This window comes from Scophthalmus maximus, chromosome 13, assembly GCF_022379125.1.
Source record: "Scophthalmus maximus strain ysfricsl-2021 chromosome 13, ASM2237912v1, whole genome shotgun sequence".
Taxonomy (NCBI): Eukaryota; Metazoa; Chordata; class Actinopteri; order Pleuronectiformes; family Scophthalmidae; genus Scophthalmus; species Scophthalmus maximus.
The window spans coordinates 1,441,455-1,460,737 of NC_061527.1; the positions used below are offsets into that span (position 1 = coordinate 1,441,455).

Genomic DNA, 19,283 nt, shown 5'->3' on the forward strand with positions numbered 1-19,283 from the left:
CTTCACTGTATTTACAGTTACTTTTAGATTTTTTTCTTCAACAAGTAGCATGACGACAAGCAACTTCAGCTCATCATCGTGTGTAAAGACTGGTGAGTTCAACAACAAATGAAAAAAACAGACGGCAACATGAAAAACATTCAGATGAAAATGTACAAATTGTTGTTACTGTGTCACTAGAATAATATTTTCATTAAAAAAAAGAGCATCCATTTTTTTTTCCAACTTTCCCTTGTTCAGAACTTTTATCAGATTTGATGAAATGTGCGTAACAACTTGTTTGAAGACTTTATGGACTTGTTGGTCCAAACTCTGGATTTCAAAAACTAAGACTTGAATTTCTCACAAAAATCTGGAGAGACGAGATCATCTGAGCTCCTCTCAGACCCGTCGTGATGCGTCTTCTCTGAGTTTCTGTCACTGGAAACTAAAGTCCAAATCCAGTGCTCAACACTAATCTGTTTACAGCAGCACAGAAGTTGAACATTAAAGGTTTTATGGTGCCGAACCCAAAGCAGCAGCGAACACAAAGTGCAGAGAACTCAGACTTACACCTAGAAAACTCCTGAGTCCCGCCGGACGATGAGGTGAGCCGCTGCTTTGTCCTGTCATTTCTATAATCACCTATAATCAATAATATCGTTCATACGTTGAATAGGCATCCAAAGTTACTGATTTGATTCCGCGTGTGTCTAAGATTTACACAATATTTCTATATTACTAGTACCGCATTTCTTTCTTGACTGTTTCCTTCCTTTTTCAGTGTCATTCTCTTCTTTTCCTCCTTGCTTTTATCTTTCTCCCTCAATTATTTCCTCGTCTATTCCTTCCGTCCTTTATTTCATTCTTATTTCTGTGTCCTCTTCTGTTTCTGGAGTAGTTTCTGTGCTATTTCTTTCCTTCCTTAGTCCTTCTGTACTTCATCTATTCCTCCTTTCTTCCCTCCATTTCTATTCCGTCTTCAGTTTTCCCCTCATCTTATTCTGTCCTTCCCTCACCTTCAATGATTTCTTTCTGTTCTCTTGATCTCGGTTTCTTTACTTCTTCCTGAATTTCCTAAACTTTATTTTTCCTCTCTCTCTCTCTCTTTGCTCCCTTCCTTCTTTTCTCCCAGTTTTTTTCTCTTTCCTCTTTAAAGGGGCCACGTGTAAGAAAGTAAACAACTGTTAATGCTAAAGTTTGCTATGTAGTGAAGGCAATGACATAGAAATATCACCTGTAAGATCTATGTTTCTTCATCTGTTGCTTACCTTATTCACTCTTCCAACTGTTCCTCATTTCCGCTTCGTTCATCGTTACTTACTTTTTCCTCCTCCCTCCCTTTTTATACTTTCTTTCCATTGGCCTTCCCTCCATATTTATATATTTTATATATATGTCTCTGTTTTACACAATATCTTGTCTTTAATCTCCTTCCTTCTTGGCTCCACACAAGATGACCCTAAACATATCAAGACAAATGGCCCATTATGTCAATTGATTTTATTCTCCCTCAGTGTTCCTCGGAGCGAAACATCGCTGGACGCCCTGCAGTGCCACTTCACCTGGGATCTGGATCCCAGCAGGTCCAAACTTTTCCGTATCAGGGACAAGCTGCAGGACATCGGCACCGAGGAGGGATACAACTGGCTGGGTCACATTTACAACCTGCAGGGCTACATCCACTTCCAGCTGGGGTCCGTCGATGATGCCAGGACATTCTTCAGCCGGGCCGCAGAGGCCTTCCGCCAGGTGAGAAACACCGTCTCCGACGAGGGTCCCTGGCTGGTGGTGAACTACGGGAACCAGGCTTGGCTGCACCATCGTCAGGGAGAAGAAGCAGAGAGTCGGGCTTGTCTGTCAAAGGTCGCCGCCCTGATGAGCGAATACCCATCTCCATCGCAGGACGAGCTCCATCCGGAGGTCCACGCCGAAAAGGCCTGGACGCTGATGAAGTTCAGCAGAGAAAAAAAGCTGCTGGCTGCCGATCACTTCCAGAGAGCCATCAGGATGCAGCCGGACGTGGTGGAGTGGCAGACCAGCCACGTGTTAGCATTAGCAAATTGCTTCAAACACTGCAACCTGAGGGCTGACATCTTGGAGAAAATGAAAATTGCCAAGGGTCACGATCCGGAGAACTTGTACCTCGCTGCTCTCTACCTGGAGGCATGCGCCAGGGGAGGACAGAAAATAGAAGATGAAGCGCGAGCGCTGGCCAGGAGGGTTTTGAATAAGCCAGTCAGCAGCTACAGTGGAATCAAACCACTGATCAGGCTGTACACAGTCTATGTATCCATGGATGAGGCTATTGATTTGGCAGAGGGGGTTTTGGAACGGCATCCAGACGAACGTTATCTGAAAAGATGTGTTGCAATCTGCTACAAAATGAGAATCCTTCTAAACAGGGACAGTCCGCTGGAGCACAGCATGGTGGACAGAGCGATCAGCCTCTACAGGGAAGTGATTCCTCTTTACCCGGATTCTTCACTCAAAAGAAAAATATCTCTCGCAACCATTTATGCAAAGTCAAATCACAGGCAAGCCGCAGCTGAGCAGATGTTCGGAGAACTGCTAGAAAGTGACCTGGACCCCAAAGGGGCACAGATGCTTTACAACTGCTACGCTAAGCATTTACATTTCACTCAGAAGGAGAGTCACCGGTCCATCCAATACCACATGAGGGCGGCAGCGATACCGCAACGATCTCTGTACCGTGACAACAGCGTCAGTATCCTGGAGAGGATTCGAGAAAGAAACAGAAACAGAATGTGTGGAGAAATAGGGGAGTTTCTGGCAAACCTGAAACTCTAATGGTGCGTTCACACCAAACGCAATGAGGTTACATACAAGGTCAATGCAAAGATGCATGGGGAATATTTGCGTGACGCAACGTTGCGAAAGCTAATCAGCGTTGAGATCCTCCCGACGTCTCAGTCTGACAGAAAATATGCAGATATTCACAGCTTGTGTTTCCTTGCGTTACTCGCGTGAGTAAGCACAGATGATCCGGTGGCTGAACTCACGCGAGTGACGCAACATGAAAATTCTCTTTGAGTTTGGTGTGAACGTTGCATCAGAGTCTGAAATGAAGAGGGCGACATTTACTGAGTAGAGTGTACAACAACAGCAGATCTGGATCCAGAATAACGTCAGTTTTCATGGCCTGGAAAAGAAATGATCTACTCACGCATTCATTCTTTAACACACTATCTTTTTTTTCCAAAGCATGAATTGAAATTTTTTTTCAGGTCGGAAAACAATCAATTAGTTGTAAGATCTGAACAATTTTGAATCACAAGTTGATCTCAAAAGACCCTCAGTTCATATAAGGCAAAACTAACACAAAACATCCCCGTTAACTTTGAAATAAACATATTTTTTCAATGAGATTTCCCTTTCTGACTGAAATCTGAAACATGAGTTTGTTTTCATTATTAGGTCACTGTCAGTTAAGTAAAGCAAAAAACATTAATATGCGTTTGTACGAACTTTAACTTGGATTGTTTGCAATTATTAAATTGACCTCTTCAGACTTAGGAAAGTCAAGCAGCATCTTTGTGAACTTCTCTCTGTCGAACCGAGGTTCAACCTACTTCAGGTATAATGTGTTTCTCACGACACAGAGCAGAAACCTGTCGTCTTCAGGTAAAAGCCTGTGGAACGGCTCAGGTTGCTTTGTTTTTTTGGGAGGGTGATTTGTCTACATTTACTTGCTCCTTGTTCTTTCCTCATTGGAAAATGTCCAGACAAAACAAAGCTCTTGGTGCAACAGTGCTCACAGAATATCACCATAGCTTAGAATCTTATTTCACTTCAACTTCCTTAAGTATTTGTTTGCACGGTTGATGTTGACGTCATGTGTTAGTCTGGAGGTTCTGGATCTGATGCTGGGCAACCTTCCTCCGGAGGGGAGGGGGACACAGTCCATCTCCAGGCTGGGTGCTGTCCTTCATGATGCAGGAACTGTGGCTGATGGGAGGCCAGCCTGCTACCTGTCATCGTTTGTACAGACTTCAACACCCGCTGCAGCCATTTCCGCCACACTTGGAAGGATGAGGCCTGCGCCTGGGAAGAAGAACCCTTGTATTTTGGTGCAGATGTGGATTAAGGGATTGATGCAGGAAAAAAATGTTTCACTTCCTGTAGTTTTATGAGAAATACATGATTGAAGATATCAGACCAACTCCCTTTTCTTGCATATTTCTACTAGGAGAACCAGATTGTTCACTGAGGTAAAAAAATAGAGAGAGACTGTGGCGTCAGTCTGACAACAGCAGGTGTCGTTGGAGAGCGTCGCCAGCACGGCGCTGTCTTAAGAACAATCCTGATCAGTCTTTAAACCAGATTCTTTATGAAACCTGACTGACGTGAAGCTTCTCCATGAGAGACATCAGACGTCATTCCATTTGTCTGAGCAGTCAAATAAATCTTGAAAGACCAAAGCATAAAATCTTCCCCTGCTGCCATAGAAATGTGAATTAACTAAAGTTAAAGAGTTAGTTCAGTCTTTTTTCACTAGTTCAAATTTAATTTGAGATAAAAAGTTGAAATAACTTAAGGTATTCCATTGAATTGACCATTTAGCCACAGGGAAAGTCAGTATAGACAAATTTTGGGCCATTTACGGACAGTTATAAAATTCATAAATACCAAGAATTTACCATTTTTGTTGGTAAGTATCATGCCGACTGTCATTAAGGAAAATAGATGCAAGTGTTTTGCTTTCCAAAATAAATTGACAAGCAATCATTTTTTGTTGTTGAAGTAAAATTTAAGTCAGTGTGTCTGGTCTGCAGAGATACAGTCGCAGTGATGAAAATGGTTGATCTCAAGCTTCATTACAGCTGGAAACGAGCTCTTAAGTGTAGTTTGTGACCAACAAGACCACATAATGACACAGGCAGTGATATTCAAATTGTTATCAATACAAGTTATCGAAAAAAACACAAAAGGACACAGCAAATAATTTACAGTGTCCAGACAAACACAATCCAGCGAGCCCATGCCACACATGACACTATAAAAGGCAGGAATTTTTTTGAGCAAGTTGTTTGAGCTACCATTTCAAAAGTTGAGTGACGTTGCCACAGGACGGAGCCCAAGACACGGTTGACCCACAAAAGGCTTTGGTCACCGTAGATAACCAATCATTTCCAGGCCACAGAGTCTGTGAGTGAGCTCGACACAAAGTGCAAAGATCTGTTTTGCTGACGTGACGTGCGACGGCCAAGAAGTACTAATGTGCTCAAACAGGTTTTACAAACGGAGGGAAAAAATAAAAGATGATATGAAGGGAAAACCTGTTTGAGTTCATTTGAGTCAAAATCTGCTGCTGCCTCAGTTTCCTCAAGACTAACCGACCCCACCGGTCAACCAGCTGCCAGTACCATCATCATTATCATCACTGCCATCTAAAAGAGAAGCAGTGACAGCCATCAAACAATAATAGAGGTTTGCGTTAGATGTTGCTGACGATGTCATGTACCGAAGAAAACACGAGAGGCTGCTCCCAGCTCCGAGACAGCAAGTTCACATCACGTCTGTTTCCCTTTGAACAGCTCCAAAGCATTCTGCGAAGTTCTGTTTGCTGAAAAACTCTATGTCATGAGCTTAGTCAACCTTCAGCAGTTTGTTCATTGAGCTCAAGTCACAAGGTCAGCTCAAGTCCTAAGTGCTCTGAAAATAAAAACTGTTGCTTCTGCGTGTGCACTGAAAAGAAAATCCGGTCCCTCAGCCCTGGCTCTGTCAATTGAAAACAAAACAGATTGTGCGGACCACACCTAGCAACCTGTGTGTGCAGTTTGTAAACTCCCTGACAACTTAGGAGACATGCTAGCTTGAGACGCTACGACTCAGGGGTTTTGGCCTCGAGGTTAGCATGTCACATATACGAGGCTGCAGGGTTCGAGTCCCGACCAGTGCAGTCCAGTCATCAACAACAAACAATCCATCCATCGTCTACCGCTTTATCCATGTAAGAAGGGGGGGCTGGAGCCAATCCCAGGTGACATTGGGCGAGAGGCGGGGTTCACCCTGGACAGGTCCCAGCCTATCACAGGGCCACATACAGAGACGGACAACCAATCACTCTCACATTCACACCTACGGTCAATTTAGAGTCTCCATTGAACCTAACCCCATTGTTTGGACAATGGGGTTAGGTTCAAACACAATGGGGTTAGGTTTGGGAGGAAGCCGGAGAACCCGGAGAGAACCCACGCATACACGGGGAGAACATGCAACCTCCACACAGAAAGGCCCTGGTTGGTTTGAACTGGGACTCAAACCCAGAACCTCCTTGCTGTGAGGCGAAGGTGCTAACCACTACGCCACCGTGCAGCCCGCAACAAACAATCTTTTTCCAAAATTGCTTACTGCCCCTTCAACTTGAGATCAACAACAAACAAAAAAAAACAACTATACTCATGTTAAGATAGAGAGAAAAGATTCGCTCAGAATCCTGTGTGATGTTTTACTTTACATCGATGGAGAGTTTGAGCAACGATCGGAGGTAGCACAGTCTACCAGATCAACAGTCAGTAGACGGTTAGTTTAATTTCCAGTGGAACAAAAGAAGCACATGTAACACAACACGTGTGACAATGAAGTGTGAATAAGAAAACCGTGAGTCGGTATGAGAGACGGTTTCCTCCCTGTCAAAACAATGTGTCCAACGCAAAAGTTGATCATTAAATAAACTTCCTCCTCCACATCCAGATTCATGACATAACAGTTAACACATTAGAAAACGACCTGTCGTGCCACATTCTTTCTTCCCTGAGAATCAGCCAGATCCTTTTCATGCAGTATTCAACAAACATTGTCAAATATATATCAAAGTATCAGACGTAACTTTTTCCACAACTCTCTGCTCACGACAGAACGGGAATTCTTCATGTAAACATAAACAATAACTAAACCACTCTCAATCAAACGTGGAATACATACTTCATACTTTTGGTTTTGGTGCACAATGCTAAACATGTCAACACTGACACAATTAAAAAGGTGTGTTTGGGTGTGTTGATGATCCTCAAGAAGGGACTGACAGACTAAATGATGTGCGCTGTAAGAATGAGGAACACGCCCAACGCCTGAGGTTTTTAGATATACATCTGTCGTTAATGAAATCAACACCTGGACAGTACATAAAGTCCCTCTGTAGTGAGAAGGTGTAGTTCAACAGATCTGCAGGACTTAACTGTTCATCATGATGAAGCTGCTTCTTTCTCTGACTCTCATCTGGGCGCTCTCCAGCACAGGTAACTACTGACTCGTACATAAACATTTGACCAGGATCGATTTTTCAGGAGGGAATTAAAATGTATTTAATATAAAAGCATGTTTGTTACAATTAAAAATAACTAATACTCTTGAAAATATAATGAGACTCTATGCAGGAAAAATTCACAAGTTACAGTACAGCAGTACAATAATCTGTCTCAACTGGAAGATGTGTCTCTCAGTTTTATTTTAAATCACAACCCTTATGTCTTAAAATCCTTTTTTACATTTTCTAACCTTCATCAACCACAACGATCCTGTAGCCCCGAAGACCTCACACATTTAACTTGACATTCAGATGTAATCATCATATCACTGACTTTTTTTTCCTCCACATCGCAGGTGAAGCACTTGAGTGTTATTCTTGCACAACTAGTGCCTGTACAACATCACTGACATGTTCCTCAGAGACGATGTGTATAACAGCTGCCATTGAAGGTACCACTTTTCTACATGTCATCTGTTACTTTTAATTGAAATACATGTACTGTAAAGTTATGTGTGTTTTCCATCGACATTAACAAAGTGCACTTTGACTCTGTAGCCACTTCAGCTGGAACTCCAGGACAGCAAATCTTCAAGGGGTGTGCATCGTCCTCCTTGTGTCCAGCCACGGGCTCTTTCACATACTCAGTCAACCTGGGTGTTTCTGCCAGTGCACTTGCATCTGGTTTCTGCTGCAACACAGATAAGTGCAACTCAGCCATTCTAGCTGGTAAGTTCATATTGATGACTATCATTTTAGGATGAGATAATAAAAAAGACCATCAACATCCTTCTTCTGACATGTTCTATTTGAAAATATTCTCACTTTCTCAAATAAATAATGTAATTCTTGTCTGTTTCAGCACCTGCTGTTCCGGCAGCTAACAGCCTTCAGTGTAACTCTTGTAACCCCCTCACGTCTCAATGTAATAATCCAGTACAATGCAAGGGGACAGAGGATCGCTGCTTTCAAGCTACTGGTGAGTCTTCTTATATACTGTAATTGAAAAAAGATAGATTCCAAACCTGATGATAAAATTAATATATATTTATTATGTATTATTAGGGCTTTTCTTCCCAGGCGTATTATGTATATATTTGACATGTCGTCCATCTTTATAAACAGTGTAACAGTGATGTCACTGGGTCAGATGGTCAGGCATTAAACTAGATGTCAGTAAAAAGATTCTCCATGTGATTTTAAGTTACTCTTAAAGTGAAGAATCAGAATTCAGAAATTATTCCTGACATTATCCAACTGATAAAAAAATAGTATTTTGTAATAACACAGTATTTTCCATCTTCAGTAACAAGTGGGTCGACCACTACTTCAGTCCTTGGCTGCGTATCTTCCAACATGTGTGACGCTGCTGCCAACCAGGGACAACTGCCTTTTGTACAAAGCTTTGGTAACGTCACCGGATCAGCCTGTTGTGGGACCAATTTATGTAATACTGTTTCAACGACAACAACAACATCTGCTGCCAGTGACACCTGTCGTATCAGACTGACAATGATCCATCTGCTGATCGGACTCCTTGTCTTTACCCTCTATTAGGGCCGAAGACTAAAAATGGTCGAAGGACCTTTGAAGCCACCAGAAGACTCTGAGGACCTTGTCTGGTCTCGGGTTTACTCCCTCTAACCTTTAGTTGGCAGTTACAGAGGCGACAATGGACTCAGAGGCTAATCATGAAAACACAACAAATGGGAAACAACAGCTTTAATTTACTTGTACAGATTTTTTCCTCAAACCTTTTTTAATGGACTGAATGCCCTAATATTATCTAACATGTACGTTTTCATATGATATTTTAAATATATAATACTTCAATTGAAAAAAATAAATGAAGGATTCTATAGTATAGTACAGTATATAATATATTCTATATCAAAGTAACAAATGTTTTTTAATGAGTGAAGTGGACATTTTAAGGTTAGACTTATTTTTTAAATTATTCTTATTATCTCATTGCCACGGTTCATCAGTACAGGTAAACATTAAAATGAAGTTGCCTGCAAAAGAAAGTATTGTTACAACCAGTGACAGCTAACCAGGCCTAACAGTTCTATAATAATTATTATATATAAAAAAACTATTTTTTGAATAATGAAGTCCATGACAAACAATACTTTCCGGATACTTTCTGTAGAAACCATGTTTATTTAGTAATAAAATCATTGTAATACTCATAACTTCCTGTGTGAGTACCTGCAGCCAGATGCTTATCAAATGTGAAATGTGTGTCTCATGTATGAAAATTGGCTGCTTGTCTTGTTTTGGAATACTTATATATGAAAATGTGCCTGTCGGTAGACAATGATGATGTCATCAAAGGGTTAGTTTAAAACAAATGGAAGGTGACTACCCTTACCCTACATCCCTCGACCCATCGACCTTTCATCCCTCCCTCCGTCTCCCTTTTTCTCTTATCTATTCAACATTTTTATTCCAATCTTGGCGGTGTGGTCCCTGTCAGTGAATTTTTTTGATTTAGTAAATAAATGACAAAACAAAATCAAATACTTTTAAGAACGACCCAAGAAGCTGAGCACTCCCAAGGAAAAATATATAAATTATATATAATATTATATATAGATATATTACAATTTTTTAAGGAATATGATAATAATAATAATAATAGCAATGATATAATATTTAAGTAGTGATAGTGTGTTTTTCTATAATACATATAAGTGAAATAAAGAAAACAAACAATCTGCATTCTAATAGTAGTATTCATGATACTTATCAAATGGAAAACTGTACAAACTACATGCATGGGCATGTAATCTAAAATATATAGTGAAATGATTCCACCTAGTGTACCAGCAAGACATGCACATGAATCGAGTCACAAAGACCAGTCCAGAGAGTGCAAACTGTACAGAACTTTAGTTGTTATGTCCCCTTTGTGTCACAAGGGGACACTGGAGACAATATAACAAAAACTTCAAAAGACTCATCAGCATTTGTGTAAAGTCTCTGGTGAGTTTAACCCCCCAAAAAATAGACGGCAACATTAGAAACATTCTGCTGAAATGTAGAAATGATTGTAACTGTGTCACTAGAATAACACACCAAAATCATTTTCCTTATGAACATTATAAAGTTTATTTAATTCAAAAAAGAGCATCTATTATTTCTGTGACTTCACGAAACAAACTCTATTCCTGATCAGAAAATTCATCAGATTTGATGAAAGGTGATGAACAACTTGTTTGAGACTCAAAAATAAAGTTCAGGTCTTGAGTCTGGATTTCAAAGCTAATTCTTGAATTTCTCAGAAAAATCTGAAACAACAGAGGCAGCTGAGAAGGTCTCTAGATGTCTGTGGATCAAGAGGGGAGATCCGTGGGCACACGCTACTTAGACACAAGTCGGGACTTGATCATGATGTTGAAAGACCCGAAACACCCGATGGCCCCAGGTTCCATCACTGACGATGTTACTTAGTGCATTAGTAGATGTATAGTGAACTATTTCAACCTGGCTTGGCCAGTGACATTCAGGAACAGACTTGATGACAACCATGTATAGTGTGGCGACGACTGGAGAGACAGTGGACAGCTCGGTAAGATGGCTACCGGGGCAGGAAGGGCCAGCAACCCAACCTGCAACTTCTGTGAGGAAGTACTCAAATCAGCTATGGAAATTCTTAGGAAAACATAACCCCAGGGGAGCCCGAGAGTGGGGAGAATGAGCACCCCAACGTAACCGTATTATCGACAACGATTGCTAAATGTGCCTGTGGCAAAGTATGCAATAACCTGCGTGGCTTGAAGATCCACCAGGCCAAGATGAAATGCTTGGAGAAGGAGCAAGTGGTACAGTGCACAGGGATCACCCCTGGTGCCAGGCCCGGGGTCACCCCACAGTGCCAGTAACCTCCAATTACCAGTAGCCCATGAAGGCAGCCAGAGCCAGTTCAGCCCCTGGACCCAGCGGAGTGCCCTACAAAGTGTACAAAAGGTGTCCCAGACTCTTTTCACCAGCTCTGGAAGATCCTGAGGGTTATCTGGAGGAGGGGAAAAATAGCCCAGCAATGGAGATTTGCAGAAGGCGTCTGGATTCCCAAGGAGGATAATGCCAAGAACATTGAACAGTTTAGGGTCATCTTGCTACTCATCATTGCGGGGAAGATTTTCTTCATCATATCCTGTCGGCTGACGGAGTTCCTACCGAAGAACAGATACATCGACACCTCTGTACAGAATGGTGGAATCCTGAAGATTCCTGGATGCCTCGAGCTCACAGGACTGGTCCAAACAGAGGTGAGAGCTGGTGTGGAGGAACTGCGTGCCAGCCAGATGGTGAGGATGTGACAGCAAGGCGCATGGACGAAATGGGAACATGCCATAGACCACAAGATCTCCTGGCTTTGGCAAGCTGAGTCTCACCGGATCAATTTCTTGGTCACCTCCGTCTATTACGTCCTACCCAGCCCATCAAACCTCTTCTGTTGGGGCAAAGTCGACACCATAATGTCCTTTGTGTCTCAGAAGACGCTAGAGCACATCCTCAGCTGTTGCCCAAAAGCCCTGGGAGAAGGACAATACAACTGGCACCACGACCAGGTGCTGAAAGCAATAGCAGAAGCCATCTCCAACGGCATCACCCAGAGCAAGCCTCTCCGACCTGCAAGGAAGGCGATTTGCTTTTGTCCGGCTTCGTGTCCCAGAAATCTCAGAAACCACCCTGAAGCTAGACATAGTGCTATTCTCAGATTCCTCATAACAGGTGATCCCGCTGGAGGTGACCGTTCCCTGGGAGGAGTGGGCATCACAGGTGCACTGCTTACTCATGCATATTGTCACAACTCCTGTTCCAAAGATGGCAGGCAATGACATAACAACTCACGTATTTTCTTTGATTTGACAATCTTAAAGCTAATAAATGCTGAGATTCATTTGGTCAGGGTTAGGGTTAGGGCTGTGGTTGTGGTTAGGGTTCCTTGCCATACACTAAGTCTAACATCAAACAAAGACTTTATACGAACCTATCAAAACATTCATGTATTAGAGAAAATGCTTTTTGCGACAAGCTCCACATGAACTAAGCTCAAATAAAACAAACAATTGCATAAAAAAAGAGAATAAAAAATAACTAAACAATCACACAAGGGGGAAATAAAGTTCAATGTCCATTATCTAATGGGATTTTTTTTCGATTATAACATTTTTTTAATCATATTAAATACAATTTAAATTAATTCAAGAAAGAAATAATCTAGGGGTGATATCAGGATTGCAAGTGTTGAACTTGTATTGTATTTACAGGTGCTATAGTTACTTTCAGAACCTGAAAAATAAAAATAAGTTTTAAAGATACAGATTGAAATACAATACACTATTAAAGATTGAATCAGTTGGTCTTTGCTTGTGATCCTTAAAAATACAGTTCATAGCTTCACTCAGAAGTTACCCTTTTCTGCAGAATCTGGAGTTTTACTAGTGGAAATCTTCAATTCAACATCACATCACTTTAAACTCTGAATAAAACTTTGGCGAAGCGTGACTATTTTGAGTTTCTGTTACTGGAAACTGAAGTTCAAATCCAGCGCTGAACACTCCGTTTACAGCAGCATAAAAGTTGAACATTAAAGATTTCATGGGGCAGAACCAAAAGCAGCAGCGAACACAAAGTGCAGCGTGACACTGAGGAAACGACTGAGTCCCGCCAGTTGATGAGGTGAGCCGCTGCTTTGTCGTGTCATCACCTGTAATCAATAACATCGTGAGATCTACAGTACTATATTACTACTTCTTTTTTTCTTTTCGTTTTCTTTCCTTCTCCCTTCCAATTTTCCGTCTCCAATTTCCTTCCCTTTTTTCCCTACATGCTTTTATCTTTCTCCCTCACTTATTTCCTCGTCTATTCCTTCCGTCCTTTATTTCATACTTATTTCTGTGTCCTCTTCTGTTTCTGGAGCAGTTTCTGTGCTACCTCTTTCCTTCCTTAATCCTTCTGTACTCCATCTATTCCTCCTTTCTTCCCTCCATTTAGAATCAAAGACACAAAAATCTATATTCATGTTAAGATAGTGAGAAAAGATTAGCTCAGAATCCTGTGTGATGTTTTACTTTACATCGCTGGTGAGAATGGCGAGTGACCAGAGGTAGCACAGTCTACCAGATCTGGAAAACACCATCATTTAACTAAGAGGACGGATAGTTTCATTTCCAGTGGAAAAAAAAAGCACATGCAACGCATGGAGCGTGTGACAATAAAGTGTGAATAACAACAAACTGAGTCGGTATGAGAGACGGTTTCCTCCAAGTCAAAACAATGTCCAAGCCAAAGTGTTGACGATCACAGAGAATTGCTTATGTACGGATGCTTGACACACAACAAAGAACACCATAAAAAAGTGTCAACCCTAACCCCTAAAGTTCCTGTCGTGCCACATTCTTTCTACCCTAAGAATAACCCAAATCCTTTTCATGACGTATTCAACAAACATCATCAAATAAGACAGAAGATCGTTGATAGATATATTTTTTTTAAATATCAAAGATCTGATTCATTTTTGTTTTAAAACTTCTGGCTGAAAAGGTTTACTGGAAAAAAAAGCGTAACTTTGCTCACTACGCTGGTTAGTCGTTGCTGTCACTGACTGAAGGTGCAGCCATTGTTATGCACATAATTATAGATGATGCATCTCAGTTTTAAAGGTGTAGCACTGTCGTCATTGTTGGTTGTTCGTTAGTAGTGAACTGGTGGTAATGACACATGCTGTTGTCCTGAACTCCGACAGTTACAGTTGAAAGTTTTTCAGTAATGATCAGTAAATGTATCACACAGGAAGAACTGGAATTCTTCATGTAAATGAAAACAATAACTAAACCACTCTGAATCAAATGTGGAATACATACTTTAACATGGAATAGATACTTATACTTTTGGTTTTGGTGCACAATGCTAAACAGTTCGACACTGACACAATACAAAGGTGTGTTTGGGTGTGTTGATGTTCCTCAAAAAGGGACTGACAGACTAAATGACGTGCGCTGGAAAAATGAGACGACACCCAATTCCTGAGGTTTTTAGAAATGCGTCTGTCATTAATGAAATCAACACCTGGACAGTATATAAAGTCCCTCTGTAGTGAGAAGGTGTAGTTCAACAGATCTGCAGGACTTAACTGTTCATCATGATGAAGCTGCTTCTTTCTCTGACTCTCATCTGGGCGCTCTCCAGCACAGGTAACTACTGACTCGTACATAAACATTTGACCAGGATCGATTTTTCAGGAGGGAATTAAAATATTACTCTAAATAACAGCATGTTTGTTGTGATTAAAAATAACTTATTCAATATTCTTGAAATTATAATGAAAATTCACAATTGACAGTACAGCAGTACAAGAATCTGTCTCAACTGGAAGATGTGTCTGTCAGACAGTTTATGCCAGTTTTATTTTAAATCACAACCCTTGGGTCTTAAAATCCTTTTTTTACACTTTCTAACCTTCATCAACCACAACGATCCTGTAGCCCCGAAGACCTCACACATTTAACTTGACATTTAGATGTAATCATCATATCACTGACTTTTTTCCTCCACATTTCAGGTGAAGCACTTGTGTGTCAAACCTGCACAACTAGTGCCTGTACAGCCACAGTACCAAAGACGTGTTCCTCAGAGACGATGTGTATAACAGCCGCCATTCAAGGTAAACTTCTCTACATGTCATCTGTTACTTTTAATTGAAACACATGTACTGTAAAGTTATGCGTGTTTTCTCCATCAACATTAACAAAGTGCACTTTGACTCTGTAGCCACTTCAGCTGGAACTCCAATACAGCAAATCATCAAGGCGTGTGCATCGTCCTCCTTGTGTCCAGCCACGGGCTCTCAGACATTTTCAGTCAACCTGGGTGTTTCTGCCAGTGGACTTGCATCTGCTGCGTGCTGCAACACAGATAACTGCAACTCAGCCATTCTAGCTGGTAAGTTCATATTGATGACCGTCATTTTAGGATGAGATAATAAAAAAGACCATCGACATCCTTCTTCTGACATGTTCTATTTGAAAATATTCTCCCTTTCTCAAATAAATAATGTAATTCTTGTCTGTTTCAGTCCCTGCTGTTCCGGCAGATAACAGCCTTCAGTGTTTCTCTTGTAACCCCCTCACGTCTCAATGTAATAATTCAGTACAATGCAAGGGGACAGAGAATCAATGCTTTCAAGCTACTGGTGAGTCTTCTTATATACTGTAATTGAAAAAAGATAGATTTCAAACCCTTTCTATCTTAAAGTATATTTACAAAATTCCGACATATGAAATCTGGAAAATCAACAATTGGAGATAGGTGATGATATATTTAATTATGAACTTATCACTTTAAAAAATAAGCGTGGGTTTGTGACCTATACTGCAGCCAGCCACAAGATGTTTTATCATAACTTTTGGGGGGTGTCATGTCGTCCATCTTTATATACAGTGTAACAGTGATGTCACTGGGTCAGTTGGTCAGGTATTAAACTAGATGTCAGTAAAAAGATTCTCCATGTGATTTTAAGTTACTCATAAAGTGAAGTATGAGAATTCAGAAATTATTCCTGACATTATCCAACTGATAAAAGTAAAATGTTATAATAACACAATATTTTCCCTCTTCAGTAACAAGTGGGTCGACCACTACTTCAGTCCTTGGCTGCGTATCTTCCAACATCTGTGCAGCTGCTATCAGCCAGGGACAACTACCTTTCGAACAAAGTGTTGGTAACATCACCGGATCAGCCTGTTGTGGGACCAATTTATGCAATACTCTTTCATCTGCTGCCAGTGACACCTGTCGTATCAGACTGACAATGATCCATCTGCTGATCGGACTCCTTGTCTTTACCCTCTATTAGGGCCGAAGACTAAAAATGGTCAAAGGACCTTTGAAGCCACCAGAAGACTCTGAGGACCTTGTCTGGTCTCGGGTTTACTCCCTCTAACCTTTAGTTGGCAGTTACAGAGGCGACAATGGACTCAGAGGCTAATCATGAACACAACAAATGAGAAACAGCTTTAATTTACTTGGTACATATTCTCTGGGGATTTTTTGTCCTCAAACCTGTGTATTTGTTAAATGGACTGAATGCCCTAATATTATAAAACATGTTAGATTTCATATATTTTAGATATATAATACTTCTGAAAAAAGTCTATAGGAGAGGAACAACAGTCCTTATATCAAAGGAACATTTTTTTTATTTATGAGTAAAAACATTCAAATGAAGTTGCCTGCCAAAGACATTATTGTTACAACGAAGTGACAGCTAACCAGGCATAAAAGTCTAACAATTCTATAATTATTATTATATATAAAACAATATTTTTTGCATAATGAAGTCCTCACAAAATGATTTGTCATTTATGATGACAAACACTACTTTCCGGTTCCTTTCTGTAGAAACCATGTTTATTTAAATAATAAAATCATTTTATGAATCATTCTTTTTCTTGTGTGAGTACCTGCAGCCAGACGCTTATCAAAAGTGAAATGTGTGTCTCATATATGAAAATTGGCTGCTTGTCTTGTTTTGAAGTACTTATATATGAAAATGTGCCTGTCGGTAGACAATGATGATGTCATCAAAGGGTTTGTTTAAAACAAATGGAAGGTGACTACCCTTACCCTACATCCCTCGACCCATCGACCTTCCATCCCTCCCTCCGTCTCCCTTTTTGTCTTATCTATTCAACATTTTTATTCCAATCTTGTCGGTGTGGTCCCCGTCAGTTATTTTTTTTGATTTGGTAAATAAATGCAAAATCAAATGCTTTTGAGAACGACCCAAGAAGCTGAGCATTCATTTTTTTAATGAATATGATAGTAATAATAACAAAGATATCATATTTAAGTGATAGTGTGTTTTTCTATAATACATATAAGTGAAATAAAGAAAACAAACTATCTGCATTTTCATTCATGCAGATTATTCATGACACTTATCAAATGGAAAACCGTAAAAGCTACACGCAAGGGCATGTAATCTAAAATATATAGTGAAATGATTCCACCTAGTGTACCAGCAAGACATGCACATGAATCGAGTCACAAAGACCAGTCCAGAGAGTGGATTGGATTTCAAATCTAATTCTTGAATTTCTCAGAACAATCTGAAACAACAGAGGCAGCTGAGAAGGTCTCTAGATGTCTGTGGATCAAGAGGGGAGATCCGTGGGCACACGCTACTTAGACACAAGTCGGGACTTGATCAATCCCGGCTGGGTCGCCTGGGCGAGGGTGTATGATGTTGAAAGACCCGAAACACCCGATGGCCCCAGGTTCCATCACTGACGATGTTACTTAGTGCATTAGTAGATGTATAGTGAATTATTTCAACCTGGCTTGGCCAGTGACATTCAGGAACAGACTTGATGACAACCATGTATAGTGTGGCGACGACTGGAGAGACAGTGGACAGCTCGGAAAGATGGCAACCAGGGAAGGAAGGGCCAGCAACCCAACCTGCAACTTCTGTGAGGAAGTACTCAAATCAGCTAGGGAAAGTCTAAAGAAAACTTAACCCCAGGGGAGCCCGAGAGTGGGGATAATGAGCACCCCAACGTAACCGTATTATCGACAACGATTGCAGAATGTGCCTGTGGCAAAGTATCTAATAACCCGCGTGGCCTGAAGATCCACCAGGCCAAGATGAAATGCCTGGAGAAGGAGCAAGTGGTACAGTGCACAGGGATCACCCCTGGTGCCAGGCCCGGGGTCACCCCACAGTGCCCGGAACCCCAACATACCAGTAGCCCGTGAAGGCAGCCAGAGCCAGTTCAGCCCCTGGACCCAGCGGAGTGCCCTACAAAGTGTACAAAAGGTGTCCCAGACTCTTTTCACCGGCTCTGGAAGATCCTGAGGGTTATCTGGAGGAGGGGAAAAGTAGCCCAGCAATGGAGATTTGCAGAAGGCGTCTGGATTCCCAAGGAGGAGAATGCCAAGAACATCGAGCAGTTTAGAGTCTCTCTTGCTCTTCCCTTCCGCCTACCGAGCCGGGTCGTAACACATCTTAAATATGTCTAAGATCTACATTACTATATTAATACTTCTTTTTCTTCTTGTCATTTCTTTCCTTCTCCCTTCCAATTGTCTCCAATTTCATTCCCTTTTTTTCCCTACGTGCTTTTATCTTTCTCCCTCACTTATTTCCTCGTCTATTCCTTCCGTCCTTTATTTCATACTTATTTCTCTCCTCCTCTGTTTCTGGAGCAGTTTCTGTGCTACTTCTTTCCTTCCTCAATCCTTGTATACTCCATCTGTTCCTCCTTTCTTCCCTCCATTTAGAATCAACGACACAAAAATCTATATTCATGTTAAGATAGTGAGAAAAGATTAGCTCAGAATCCTGTGTGATGTTTTACTTTCCAGTGGAACAAAAGAAGCACATGTAACGCAACCCATGTGATGATGAAGTGTGAATAAGAAAACCGTCATTCGGTATGAGAGACGGTTTCCTCCCTGTCAAAACAATGTGTCCAACGCAAAACATGATCATAAAATAAACTTCCTCCTCCACATCCAGATTCATGACACATAACAATTAAGTTCCTGTCGTGCCACATTCTTTCTTCCCTGAGAATCAGCCAGATCCTTTTCATGCAGTATTCAACAAACATTGTAAAATTAGATTTTTTTTTAAATATCAAAGATCTGATTCATTTTTGGGGGCTGCACAGTGGTGTAGTGGTCAGCACTTTCGCCTTCCCGGTTCAAACCAACCAGGGCCTTTCTGTGTGGAGTTTGCATGTTCTCCCCGTGTGTGCGTGGGTTCTCTCCAGGTTCTCCGGCTTCCTCCCACAGTCCAGAGACATGAGAATGGGGTCAGGTTCATTGGAGACTCTACATTGACCGTAGGTGTGAATGGTTGTCCGTCTCTGTATGTGGGACTGTGATAGGCTGGAGACCTGTCCAGGGTGAACCCCGCCTCTCGCCCAATGTCAGCTGGGATTGGCTCCAGCCCCGCTTCCTTACATGAATAAAGCGGTAGACGATGGATGGATGATTCATTTTTGTTTTAAAACTT

General features: G+C 41.2%; 3 protein-coding genes across 3 annotated transcripts; all 3 read left to right on the forward strand.

Annotated features, from left to right (window-relative positions):
• Positions 1 to 480: 480 nt before the first annotated feature.
• Positions 481 to 3,368, forward strand: LOC118317731 (interferon-induced protein with tetratricopeptide repeats 1-like). The gene is made up of 2 exons (XM_035646661.1): positions 481 to 587; positions 1,497 to 3,368. The coding sequence occupies exons 1-2, from the start codon at positions 583 to 585 to the stop codon at positions 2,788 to 2,790; spliced, it is 1,299 nt and encodes a 432-aa protein (XP_035502554.1). The 5' UTR covers positions 481 to 582; the 3' UTR covers positions 2,791 to 3,368.
• Positions 3,369 to 7,080: 3,712 nt separating this feature from the next.
• LOC118318820 (phospholipase A2 inhibitor and Ly6/PLAUR domain-containing protein) lies at positions 7,081 to 9,444 on the forward strand. Its single transcript, XM_035648835.2, has 5 exons — positions 7,081 to 7,241; positions 7,606 to 7,701; positions 7,808 to 7,978; positions 8,112 to 8,228; positions 8,556 to 9,444. Exons 1-5 carry the CDS (start codon positions 7,190 to 7,192, stop codon positions 8,804 to 8,806), a joined length of 687 nt encoding a protein of 228 aa, XP_035504728.2. The 5' UTR covers positions 7,081 to 7,189; the 3' UTR covers positions 8,807 to 9,444.
• A 4,881-nt stretch (positions 9,445 to 14,325) lies between these two features.
• Positions 14,326 to 16,701, forward strand: LOC118318821 (phospholipase A2 inhibitor and Ly6/PLAUR domain-containing protein). Its single transcript, XM_035648836.1, has 5 exons — positions 14,326 to 14,454; positions 14,823 to 14,924; positions 15,032 to 15,202; positions 15,336 to 15,452; positions 15,880 to 16,701. Exons 1-5 carry the CDS (start codon positions 14,403 to 14,405, stop codon positions 16,113 to 16,115), a joined length of 678 nt encoding a protein of 225 aa, XP_035504729.1. The 5' UTR covers positions 14,326 to 14,402; the 3' UTR covers positions 16,116 to 16,701.
• Positions 16,702 to 19,283: the final 2,582 nt, after the last annotated feature.